Source organism: Lissotriton vulgaris, chromosome 8, assembly GCF_964263255.1.
Source record: "Lissotriton vulgaris chromosome 8, aLisVul1.2, whole genome shotgun sequence".
Classification (NCBI taxonomy): Eukaryota; Metazoa; Chordata; class Amphibia; order Caudata; family Salamandridae; genus Lissotriton; species Lissotriton vulgaris.
The window spans coordinates 415,622,467-415,635,965 of NC_141696.1; the positions used below are offsets into that span (position 1 = coordinate 415,622,467).

The following is a 13,499-nucleotide window of genomic DNA, read 5'->3' on the forward strand; positions in this document are numbered from 1 at the left end:
GACAAAGAGCAAGTACTGCCCAAGGAGAAGTTGGGCAGTGAGGAAATAGGTAGGATTGGGTGGCAGAATATTTGCAGTCCTTTTTTAGTGCAAATGATACATCTGGCAACCGAACCACCGCCTCCTCAGAACATTCCACGGCCTGGGAAGATCAAACGTAAGGAAGGACATGCTGGAGGAACACTCCTGGCTCCTGCTTGAAGAAGAGGACGTTTTCAAGGACTTCTGACTTCTGGTGGCACTGAAAGACTGGAAATGCTACCAAAGGTGAGATGTTTGACCTCTTCTTTGACTGCTCCAGTGACATAGATCAGTGGATTCCTGACTCCAAGAGGGCAAAGCTGAGCACAGATGACTGGACCCTGCAGGAGACCTAACTGGAGGAAGACTCGGTGTTTAACCCCTACCATGCTCATTACGGAACCGTTCCGTCACGAGCCTCGGGTGGGCTGTGCTGGTGACGTAACTGTTCCGTCACGGCCCGCTCGCCACGCCTGCGCGGTGTGAATTCCACGCCTGCGCTGACATTCTAATGGGCGGGCGGGTCCGTGACGGAACCGTTCCGTCACAAGCACAGCTCAGCTTGGGGCCGTGACGGAACGGTTCCATCACAAGCACGGGACCACCGCGCACCCCGCCCGTCCCCCCCCCCCCCACCCCTTAGCGCTGCGGCAGAATAGCCGCCGCAGCGAAGGGGTTAAAAAACTTTCCCTGAGGATCTACCAGCTGCAGGACTGCCTAGAAACAACTTTTCTAGCAGGTAGAGAAACGTGGGAGTTTTCTTCCACCCCTTATGGGCAGGAACATTGTGCTGAGGCTTTCCTGTGAATATCACATTCTAGGTGAGCAAGAAATCCTGGTTAGTCACACTCTAAGCTTTTTGCTCCACTGACACTCTGTTTAGTGGAACCCTGCTGTAAAGGAACTTACCCTGTTAAAGCCCTGCTTGGGTACAACTTCCAGTCTTGCCCAGCTTGAGGATTCTGACTTTCAAAAAAGTGACTAAATCTGAAAGAAGACCCTGGAATAGAGTGCGGCTGCAAATCTATCCAACTGATGAAGCGCCTTTACCGTCACAAAATCTGCCTTTCTTCCGCTTGGAGCTTTTGAGATCAAAACCACAGCTTTAGTGGAACTTGGCAAAAACTCGCCTGCATTTAAGGTACCCTCACCATCCATAGCCTTAGACAATGCACCACCAGAAGATTTTGGCTTTCATTAAAAAAAAAAAACTTTTCCCTCGATTACCCGCTTGGTGTATTTAAGAAAAACCTGAGACCATTTCATCCCAGTTCCTGGTACCATAGATGACAGTTGCACTGATCAGCCATAAACCCACACTAGAAAAGGAAACAGCCACCAAAAGCATCCAGCTGTACTCTGAAGCAGGATGTGCAGTAGGCAGATGTGGCTGAATTAGTTGGCCTAGGAGCAGTAATCCCGCCGGGCCATGTCCTGATCATCCTTTAAGAGTTTTTTCCCAGGACGAGGCTGCCCTGCACTCACTGAGCCCAGGCTGGGAGGGCGGAAGGAAGCATCCAGTGACGCGCTCGGGATCAGCGTGGATTTGGCAGCTTATATAACTCTGCTGTTTTCAGATGTTCTCTCGGCTAAAGCTACCGCTTCACCACAAAAGGGTCACTAAAGGCAGTGTATTCAAGTTCCTGTTTCGCAAGTATACCTTATTGCAAAAGTCACTGGCCAACAGTGCTGCTCCCAGGTTCGCCTTGCACAGGGCGTGTCTCCAAAAACATGAGCTAGAGGTTTAATGCGTAACGGAGGCAGTGACCTCCCTCCCGCCAGGGGACGGAAACCCCGGTGACGACATTAGAGGCTTTCCTATTTAAGTCGCTAACACTTCCGAAAGGTGTCAAGACCGCTTGGCAGCCTGTTGCTGTGTCGGGAAGGCTATAAAAAGGACCTCAAAGGCCGCGAGATAAGAGGCGTTAGCGGACTAATACTGTGAGGATATTCCAGATGCAATGCGTTTATTTTTAGCTGCACAGCCATCTCTGTTAATGTGACAAAGGCGGGTGGTGGGTGAGGTCGAAAACACAAACAATAAAAGAGGGCACGGTACTGAAGCAAATGGATGGATGCATGGGTGGATGGGTGGGTTAGGGTTTGGGTGGGCGGATGGATGGATGGATGACTGGCGTACAAAGATGATGGGTGGATTGGTTAGGTTTGGGTGGGCGGATGGATGGATGGATGTTTGGTGTACAAAAATGATAGATGGGTGGGTGGGTTAGGGTTTGGGTGGACGGATGTATGGATGGATGACTGGCGTACAAAGATGATGGATGGATGGGGTGGTGATTTAGGATTTGGGTGGGCGGATGGAGGACTGGCGTACAAAGATGATGGATGGGTGGGTTAGCATTTGGGTGGACGGATGGATGACTGGCGTACAAAGGTGACAGATGGGTGGGTGGGTGGGTTAGGGTTTGGGTGGACGGATGGATGGATGGATGACTGGCGTACATGGTGATAGATGGGTGGGTGGGTTAGGGTTTAAGTGGGAAGATGGGTGGATGGATGACTGGCGTACAAAGATGATGGATGGGTGGGTGGGTTAGGGTTTGGGTGGGCGGATGGGTGGATGGATGACTGGCGCACAAAGATGATGGATGGGTGAGTTAGGGTTCGGGTGGGCGAATGGATGGATGACGTTTTACGTCCTTTATGAACTGCATATGAATTTATATTGTATGGAGTAGATATAGTGATAACTTGCTGTAAAATGCGGGTTGAAGAGGATTGGCTGGAAAACGTGATTATGAAGGAAAGGAAACTGTCAGGGCATATGAAAAAAAAAATTCTTGCGATATTCTCTAACGTGATCGTGCGAAATGCTGTTTGGTTTTGCTGTTTTTAAATCAGAAATTAACATACAGGTGCTATGGTGTGAGCACACACTTGCTCACACACGAACACATGACAAACACCTGCATACATACACAGCGTTCTTTTAAGCGAGCCGCCCCATTAAGACGCCTGAATACGAAATACACGCTATTTATGAAGAAAGAAAAACCCCAGCGGCACTTACCAGTCCACCATCATGGCTGCATTGTTTTCCGCAATGAAAGGCAGTTCCCCGACAACTTTCCAAAACATTGAAAGAAAGATCCATACGTTGAACCCTGACATTCCTTGCAATATCCCCAGGATTCCGGACTCGGCAGTCAGACAGCGTCCCGGCCCGCAGACCAATCAGAACGGAGCTCTCCGCCAGGGACAGGCTTGTACTCTGCCCTAAACTGCAGAAGAAAAGTCCACGCGCCCTGCGGTCAAAAAGTCGACATTGGGACCTAAGCAACGAGCCCCAGCACCCCAGTGTTCGCCGATTTCGGTAACAGCATGCCTGATGTAAAATGTAGATTTTTCAGAGCACAGGACATCTGTGCACTCCGGCTTCTTAGAGCAGACTGGATGAGAGGGAGAGAGAAACTGATTGTACCAGGGATTAGTAAAATGCAGAAATCCGATTTTAGCATGGTGAAAGCATCAGTCATCCATGGATTTTCTGGACATCATCAAACATAAGAAGGCCGGTAATCACGACTGTGCTTAATGTTACTTAATATCTTATATAAGTAGGTTAAATATATACATGTAAACAACTCAGATTAAAAAAGAATACACACACATATATGTATTTGTATATATACATGATATACATGTAAAAATTGTATACAGGCACATGTGCAGAGTATTATGCTATTTAATACAATTAGTGAGTGTGGGGTTGGCAGGAGGGCCTGACATGAGGACAGGCCTTCGAACAACCCCCTGCTGCAGTCAAGCCCCTGCCAGGGTGCACTGACCCCTCACCAAGCCTTTAGGGCCCCATGAACACCATACCTGGAACCATTTTTTTTTAAATAAGAGGAAGGGAGCGAGCAGCCCCCTTCCAGAACCTCTACCGTCCCTGTTGACCTCATTCCCCAGGGTTTACATTATTAATGTTAGGGGATGAGGGCGCACAGTCCCCCTCCCTGTCCTTATTAAGGCCCCAGGGACCCATCACAGAATGACGTCTTTTATAATAAAAAAGGGGGGCTTGAGACCCCCCTCCTCAAGCCACTAATGGCCCTGGGGATCCATTCCCTGGGGCTGAAAAACATATATTATTTGGGAAGGGAGGCACACAGCTCTCTTCCCAGAGTCTGTAGAGGCCCCAGGAATTCCATCCCCAGGCCCAAAAACAATTATATTAGGGAAGGGGTGTGCATGGTCCTTCTCCCCAAGCCCAAATGGGTCCAGGGGACCCATCGCCAGGTGACAGAAATTGATTATAAGGTAGGGAAGTGGGTGGCCCACTTCTCCAAACCTTAAGAGGCCTGAGGACCCCATCCCATGGAACCTTCTTTTATAATAATGGGAAGGGAGCTTGAGGCCCCTGCCCGAAACCACAAATGGCATTTGGGACCCATTTCCTGATGCTGAAAAATACATTATATGAGGAGGGGGCACACAGCTCCCTCCCCAAACCTGTAGAGGCCCCATTGACCCCACACCTATGGCCCAAAACATTTATATTAGAGGAGGGGATCCCGGGGACCCCATCTCTGGGGGCTATAAATTAATTATAGGGGAGGGGAGCAAGTAACCCCTTCCCTAAACCAAAAGAGGCTCCAAGGACTCCATCCCCAGGCACCAAAAAGATTTATATTAGGGGAGGGGGGAACATGGCCCTTTTCCCTGAGCCCAATTGGGCTCCAGGACCGATCCCATGGGGCCAAAGTCTAATTATAGGGGAGGGGGCAAATGGCCCTCCTCTCTGAGCCTTAAGATGCCTTGGGGACCCTATCCTCTGGGGCCTAATTCTTTAGAAGTGGGTGACCCATTGCACACCTGGTGTCCACGCACGGCACTCACAAAACATAATGTCGAGGAATGCGGGTGCAACCAACTCCTACACAATAGCCAGCAATGCCCCTGCTCAGCAGGGGAATGGGAGCGGCAGCTTCTGCTGGCCCCCACCAGGCAGGATCATTTAGAGTTTCCTGCCCACAAGAGCATGGGCAGGGAAACAGAAAAGTGCTCCCACCTAGCGGGGGCATTTTCAAAGCTCCTGCTCAGTGGGAGCACACTTCTTTTCCTGCCTGAGGCCCTGCGGGCAGGGGAACCACTGTGTCCTGGGATTGGAATCCCTGGGACACAGTTAAATAAAGATGTCCCTCCCCTTTTTTAAAAAGTTGGTCTCGGGGAATGGGGAGAACGGGGCCTCATAAGGGCTCGGGGGACCCACTCACACCCCCCTGCAAAAATAATTTAAAAAACTGGAAGGTGGACCCTACAGGAGTTTGGGGGGGGGGCAGGGAATCCCTACACTGCCCCCTTATTTTTTTTTCATTAAGAATGCAGGACAGGAGACTATGTTCCTGAGTCCTTTATTGGCTGCCAGCAAGATTTGTCTCCATGCTGCTGGCAGCCTATCAGAGCAAATTGGACGAAGGGAAAAAAGAGACCCCTGGGCCAATTAGAGCATTCTATTTTTTTTAAATTGGGATCGAGGAACTCTTGCAAGAGTCTCTCTAACCCAACTTTACAGATATGCAAATATATTTGGAGCTTTGTCTCTCCAATACTACTGAACTGATTTATACAAAAGTACAAAAAGCATGCTTTCTGGACCAAGATATAGCTTCCTGCCAAAGTTGGTGGAATGCCGTTAAGCAGTTTTTGCAGTAGTGCTGCTTAAAAAAAGTAAACTGAAAATGCTTGGGGGTTTAGTGCTTTGGGATCCTCCTTTTTTCTCGGCCCCTGCTTGATGTATCCCCCAAAACTTTCCATGCACAAACAAGGTAAAAAATAGCAATTTTTGGAAATTTTCGTAAAGGTCTGTCAAATGGTGCTAAAATTATTAACAAAACAATGGAAATGTTGACTTAACTGATAACAACTAGTGTCAACTAACACCGGGTTTTATATTTATATGTAGAATAGAATAGAATCAACTTTATTCGATCTAATAAATAGACCATAAAAGCACAACAAAAATACATACAGAAAAAAGACATTCATTTAGTTCCATTAATACTCGTCTATTGCAACATTGAACTCGCCCGCTGGATTTTAAACATGCAATCTGTGTATATGCGGGAGTGTGAAAACCTCGTCAGGTCCACCATACATTCCTATACTATTCACTTAAATTGATTCATGTTAATAGAAATGTTAATAAAAATCCATAATTAAAATCTTTGTCAATTAAAAGCAAGTTAACTTGGAGACATATTTCATTTAGTCACTTGCCCATTGTCACACAAGATTATTCATGCCATAATGTAAAGGTTCTTCCTAACATAAAAAACACTCCATAAAAAGCTCAACATTCTGACACATATCTCGATGGTTGGCAATGTCTGTAAAAAAAGATACACCGGACGGCATTGAGCAAATGATAGCAGCTTCAGAAGACCTAGGGGCAGATTTACAAGCCCCTTGCGCCTCTTTTCCGCCGCTGTTGCGTCACTTTTGTGACTTACCGGTGGCGCAAAAGATGCACCATGGTGCGGGGTATTTACAACGTGACGCATCTGAGAGATGCGTCACGTTGTGAAGCCCTGCGCCACATGAAACCTGCGTCAGGTTTCATGTGGGCGATTCCATGAAGGGGGGGGGGGTTCCGTCGCAGGAACGCTCCTGGAAAGTGACTCAGTGAAATCTACAAGATTTCACTGAGTCACTTTACTAACGCAGATGCGTCAAAACCCTGCGCCTGCTTGAAGCAGGCGTAAGGCTTGACGCACCACGTTAACAGTTAACAGATAGGGCAAGTTGGAAAAGTGCTGGAGTTGCGTGCCGCATGCAACACAACTTCAGCGCTGCGCCAACTTTACTCCCTAGATGCAACACACATCTGTTTATTCCTGCGCCATGGTGCGCCGCATTGTAAATGCGGCGCATCATGGGTGGCGCAGGATAAACTTGCGTGCCGTATCTTTCCTGGCGCATCTCTGCTGATTTGCAGAGATGCGTCAGGCAACATAAATCTGCCCCTTAAAATGTAGCGTTTCCTCAATGTGTTATAAAACTTACAGAAGAGTGCAACATGCATTGTACTCTGAACTGAGATGATATTACAGGGACAATTGCAGAAGTTTAAAAACCAGTCATTAGGTTCCAGGAAGCTGACCATCCGGTGAAAAGTGTCTATTCTGAAACGAGTCAAGATGAATCTATGCATATGATTCGGTATAGCTGTCAGGTAAAACTGCATATCATAACTAGTTAAAATAAGCTGATCCCTTAAAATGGTAGGCTTTAGTAGTTCATAAGACAACCTTATGTTCTCTAGGTGCTTTAAGCAAACAGTTTTAGGTCTTTCCTACGGATTTCTGTTAGGGTTTCAGGCTTGTAAAAATAGCTCTGGCAGAAGCATTGTACAAAAGTATATTTATATAAAAAAAATCCCGGTTCCCATTTCAAACATAAATAAACATCAAAAGAAAATGGTATGGAGACATTTGCGAAATGGGTGGTAAAAGTGTAACAAACACCATTCTCAATCATGCAATTGATACTTTTCAAGATCTCTATTTTACACAATAACATCAACGCGTTTAACTCTATAATTGACTGCCATTAACATTCCTTCTCCAAACGGCATGCATCATGTTAACATAATCTGCACCGATCCTGAAAAGAAAAGAACAATTCATTCATGATATCTGCCAACTAAATTAATCACCACCAACATTACTGAATAGAATCTAAATTGGCAAACACCACAAGTGAACATCAACAAGAACCGGTATACATGATTCTCAAGTGAATACCATAATACTGTTAAAATAAAATAAAAGTGTAAAATATACAAAACGGCAATTCTCAGCGTCCTGAGTAGCCCACTCCTAATGCACCTGTAATCCATGATTTAGTCAACAAGGCTCCTTATTATCAGGCCTCAAATGAATTGCAGTTGTTAGTCTCTGTTCTCAATTAGGAGTATTAACTAAGAAATTAATCTGTGTAGCTTGAATATAGGTGTCTTATGATTCCTTCTACTTCGTCTGGGATCCCAAAAGGAATTTTTCTGTATTAGGTCTGAACATTGCTGCAGAGTCTTTAAGTTCAACGCAGCTTAATCTGCCAGACAATTTCAAATCCTCACCACTCCTTCACGGTGCCCAGTTCGGAATAATGGGTGAATTCCTGAACGGTAGGGCTTACCCCAGGGTGAAGACTTTTCCATGAGGTCCTCCGACTTCCAATTCCGAGCTCCCACTCCTGCCTCAGTCGCTGCGTTGCCTTCTTGGCCTCTGTGGACCTCGTCCCCCAGGGCCACTAGTTAATTTAAGGGGTGGGGGCATGAATCCCCCCCTCCTGAGCTGTTTTCAGCCTTGGTAACTTCATACCCCTGGCCCGGCAATATTTCAAGATGGGTGCCCCGGTGCCCACCCAAGGCACCCACTATGCTCAACATTGAGGACTTCGGAGGTAGGCCCAGGACCCCCGTTGCCCCAGCCAGCATCCCTCATGCTGTAGGAGCCAGCATTGCTCCAATCAGCAGGGAGCAGCTTCTTATGCTACTCCATCCGGACGGGAGCAATATCTTGATCTGTTTTCCTGAAACAGATCAAACATCTGCTCCCAGCTGGTGGGAGCATTTTCCAAGTTCCTGTCTGCTCAGAGCAAGCTTTGTGTGCACCAGACCGGGAAGGAAAACATGTGTTTGTTCCCGCCTGGCAAGAGCATTTTTGAATCTCTTGGTGGGAGAAGCACAGGTTTTCCTACACGCTCTGGTGAAGTTAGGGAAACTGCTGTGTCCTTGTGGCGTGCTCCCCAGGACATAGCTAGTGATATGGCTCCAGAGGATTGGGTCCCCTGGGCCATAGGAGACTGCACAGCCCTCCAGCCCCTGTTTGAATAGTTGTGGACCTGAGGTATGGGGTCCCCAGGTTCTTCTAAAGGTTTGGGGAATGGGGCGCATGACCCTCTTTCCCTTAAAAAACTACAGGAAGCCACAGGGGATGGGGTCCCCTGGTCCAAATTGCCTTCTGGGGAGCTGTCATCAGTAATGTCATCAGTGATGTCACTGACCATGTGATGAGTGATGTAATTTGTGAAATCATAAGCAGTCATTCATCTCAGATAACTATAACTGCTGAATTTCTATGGTTTTGTACAAGTGAAATCTGAGCCTAACAAAAACGTCCCTATAACCTTTGTTTTTTTCAGTGAATTTCCAAGGATGTTAATATTTTTATTTCCTAACTATAACATCCCTGTAACATTTGTTTTTTTTAGTGAATTTCAATTTTTTTAAGACTATTTCCTAACTAAAATGTCTCTGTAACCTGGGTGTGCGAGGGGGTGTCTGAGTTGGTGTGTAAGTGGTTTTGTGAGTGGTTGTCTGTGTATGCTGGTGAGTGAGTGCATGTGTGACTGGCTGTGTGGGTCTGTGAGTGGGTGTGGGAGTGGCTGCTGGGGTGTGTGAGTAAGTGTTTGAGTGTCTGTGTGGGTGTGTTAGTGGTTTGTGGGCCTGTGAGTGGGTGTTTGAGTGGTTTGGAGGGTCTATGAGTGGGTGTGTGTGTGGCTGTATGGGTGTTTGGGTGGCCGTGTGAGTGGTTGTGTGGGTGTGTAAGTGTGTATGTGAGTGGTTGTGTGAAAGCTGTGTTTGTCTGTGAATGTGTGTGTGAGTGATTTGGAGGGTTTGTGAATGGGTGTGTGAGTGACTGTATGGGTGTGTGAGTGGGTATGTGAGTGATTATGTGGGTGTGAAGGTGTGTGAGAGTGTGTGAGTGGGTGTGCACAGCTCTGTGGGTCTGTGTGAGTGGTTTTGAGGGTCTGTGAGTGGCTGAGTGAGTGCCTGTATGGGTGTGAGCATGGTTGTGTGGGTGTGTAAGTGCTTGTGTGAGTAAATCAATCAATAAATCAATCAGGTTTTTTTAAGCGCAAGCTATTCACCAGGGCCCGTTCTCAAGGCGCTGAGGGAAAGGGGGGCAGGGGGACGAGAGGGGGTTTCACAGATCCTGGAGGTTCACTGAGTCCCATCAAAGAGCCAGCTATTGAGATCCTTTAGGAACTTAGGGAGTGATGCAGTCTGTCGGAGGTGAAGTGGGAGGGAGTTCCATGCCTCGGCCATGATGAGGAAGAAGGAGCGCCCTCCTGTTCTGCTTTTCTTGATCCAGGGTATCGTTGTGAGGGAGATCTGGGGCAAGCGGAGCGAACGCTGAGGAGGGAGGAACACGAGGCGGTGGTTCAGGTTGGCGGGTCCGGTTTTGTGGAGGGCCTTGTGTGCATGGGTCAGGAGCTTGAGATTCTCTTCTCGATGGGGAGCCAGTGTAGGGTCCGTAAGTGGTGGCTGATGTGGCAGTGGCACAGTAGGTTCAGGAATAGTCCCGAGGCAGCGTTCTTGATGTTCTGGGGTTTGTGGGTAAGGTTCTTGTTGATCCCGTCATAGAGTGCGTTTCTGTAGTCCAGTCTGCAACTGATTAGGGCGTGTGTGACAATTTTCCTGTGTTCGGCGGATCCACTTGAAGGTCTTGCGGAGTAGGCCGAGGGTGTGGTAGCAGAAGGAAGTGATTAAGTTGACCTGGCAGTCCATTTTGAGTTCGGAGTCCAGGATGAATCTGAGGTTTCGTGTGTGGTTCTAGAGGGCTGGAGAGGCTCTGAGGGCAGGGCGCCACCAGCTGTTGTACCATTCATCGGTGTGTGGGCCCATGGTGAGTATCTAATTTGTCCGTGTTGAGTTGAAGGCAGCTGTTATTCATCCATCTGGCGACAGCTTCCATTCCGTCTTGAAAGTTGCGTTTTGTGATGTTGGGTTCGTTGTATAGGGAGAGGATGAGTTGGGTGTTGTCTCAGTACGATGTGGTGTTGAGTCTGTGTGCCCTGACGATGGATGCGAGCGGGGCCATGTAGATGTTGGGCTGATGGAGGATCCTTGTGGGACTCCGCAAATAGTTGGAGCCGGTTCTGAGAGAAATGGGGGGTGTCTGACTGGTTGTGTTCTGCCAGAGAGAAAAGAGAGGATCCCCCTTGGCGGCTCCCTGCCTCCCGACAGCGGATTTCAAGCTGTTCTTCACACATAGAGGAATTCACTGTTCATAGGAATCTTGCCCTTAGTTCTATGAGGCATTGTGTTTATAATTCCAGGCAAATCATTCTTTTAGTCTTGATGATGATCCCTTTTATTTATGAGCTTGGGATTGAAACGTCGTCGACATACTAAATAGTGCCACCGTCCTCCATTGTGTATGAAATAACGTGGTTACTATGTTCGTTAGCTTGATTTCACTGTATGCTAATTTCAAGCTTTCAATGCTCTAGTTTTTGCCTGTGTCCCCCCTCTCTGTTGTATGCTTCTTGTTTGCTTGTTCCTTTGTCTCTTCAATTGGGTACAGGACTGCGACCCTTTGTATTTTCCTTCCTTTAATTGTTATAAAAATACTCTTATCTACATATTAAAATATTTGCCTGGCTGGGCATTGACACTTTATAGAACCCATTTTGGTCTATATTGCATTTGTCTGTTCTTTAAATCTGTTTTCCTAAGGACCATTGTTCTATATAATAATTGATACCCATGGTCCTTATTTACTCTTCGGGTTCCCTTGTTTGTTTAAAATAGTGGTTCTTACTGAAGCCTGATTGGGAGGAGTCAAGGATGTTGTTTTCTTCGATGAAGGCTGCGAGTGAGTGTGTCTGAGTTGGTATTTGGGTCTGTGATTGAGTATATTTTCTTTTTAATTGGGGTCTGGATCCACTGATCTGAATCCACCCGAATACTAATATAAATTGGTGGGGATGCGGAAGGATCTGTGAATTCTGATCTTGTAAAAAACAAAAAGGTTTTTAGACAATTTTTTGCCTACGAGGGGTCCCTCACAGTCCCCTAAATTAGTCGCATGGGGTCTGGGAGCTACTTGTTGAAAGCAGAGCAGTTTCTGTTTTCCCTGCTCGCTGTGAAGCAAGCAGGCAAACAGACACATTGCTTTGGGATCATTGGATCCCAAAGCAATGCTGGCTCCCGCAGGAGACGCAGAACGGGCAAAGACCGCAGGGGTCTATTGGGTCTATTGGGTCTACCTGCGGTCCCCAACAGAGTGTCCGGGCCCCGGGGGATGGCATCCCCGGGGCAGAAGTTGGTCCAGGGATAAGGGCCAAACGGCAACCCTCCCTTGTGTTTTTCAAAATAGAATATAAAATAGAGGGGCAGGTCTAGTACTGAAAATGGACCGGATGAATATAAAAGAAGCCTCTGAAGAAATGCTTTAGAAGCATGAAACGCGTCAGGCTGTCAAATGAATTTGGACTTTGTTCTTCCTGCACTGCGCTGTTGTCCTGCAAAATAAAAACGTTAATTTACCTACCTGGATGCTGGCTCATCAAAATGGGGTAAGGTAGTTATAGTTAGGACCTAGTTTCCATGGGAAAATCACAACATTCTATTACCAATAACTTTGACGCCGGTTGACGAATCTTCGCGAAATTTTCAAAACTCGTGGTTTGCTTCGGTCAACTCCTATCTTGAAAATTTCGGGGTGATTCAGCAAGCGGGGTCCACGAAAAAAGGGGGGTCCCAAAATGTGTTTTCTCCATGTTATTTCCATAGGAAACTTTAGACACAGCTACAGCCTGAACTGCTGAACTGAATTACACGAAATTTGGCAAAAATTTAGCCCTTGGTTCAGAAAGAACTCTTTTTGTTAAATGGTGTAAATCCGTTCAGTAGTTGCTAAGAAAATCAAAATTAAAAAAACATCAATATATAGAGGCGCGAAGGATCCGCGCACCCTGCAGATCAGGATCTGCGCACCCTGCCGATCATGAGTTGCATTCTAATAGGCTGTCAATACTCCAAAGCAGGAACTGTTGGTAGCCATCTTGTGCGTCGGTAGAACCGAGGCACAAGAAAACAGTAAAATAAAGGCGCAAAACAAAAAAAGGGGGCAGGGTTGAAACACCCTGACCCCCTAGGCCTGCTTGGGGGTTCCCACAAGGACCCCCAGGGTCAAAAAAAGATTATTTTGTTTTAAAAATGCCGAGATGCTCTCTGGGTGCACGGATCCAGCCGCAAAAATAAAAAAAATGAAGCGCGGGCTCCCCCCTTTGTTTAAATAAAGCCTTTGGGTGGGCCATGTCCCGGGGGCAGAAAAAATGTGTAGGGAGGCCCCAATCCCCCCCACACTGCCCCAGGGACCGCCACCCCAGGGGCCTTGTACAAAGATATGCGGGGGCACACAGCCCCCCTCGTCCCCGGGGACCGCCAGCCCCCGGGGCTTCGATTTTGTATGTAGGGGGCATCCAAGCCCCCCCAAGCCCCAGGGACCGCCACCCCCTGGGGCTTTTATCAATAAATTTGTGGGGGCACACGGTTCCCCTGCTGCCCTGGGGACAGCAGGGCTTTTCAAATGTTGTGAGGGGGGCCGTGGAGCCCCCCTCCTGGAGCCTTCAATGGCCTTGGGGACCGCCACCCCCCAAGGCCGGCTCCTACTGTGTCCCTGGGTGCCCACCCTGAGACACTTCTGGTTGGTACGGTA

The 13,499-nt window shown here is 47.6% G+C and overlaps 2 protein-coding genes across 2 annotated transcripts in view; one reads left to right on the forward strand and one right to left on the reverse strand.

Annotated features, from left to right (window-relative positions):
- GABRB3 (gamma-aminobutyric acid type A receptor subunit beta3) overlaps positions 1-3,203 on the reverse strand; it is a 1,175,948-nt gene extending 1,172,745 nt beyond the window's left edge. Inside the window, exon 1 of the mRNA XM_086934180.1 lies at positions 3,053-3,203. Coding sequence (XP_086790306.1) covers positions 3,053-3,153 — 101 coding nt within the window. The 5' untranslated portion in view covers positions 3,154-3,203. The remainder of the gene's footprint in view (positions 1-3,052) is intronic.
- GABRA5 (gamma-aminobutyric acid type A receptor subunit alpha5) overlaps positions 1-13,499 on the forward strand; it is a 552,901-nt gene that overhangs the window by 372,996 nt on the left and 166,406 nt on the right. The gene's annotated exons all lie outside the window — the stretch shown is intronic.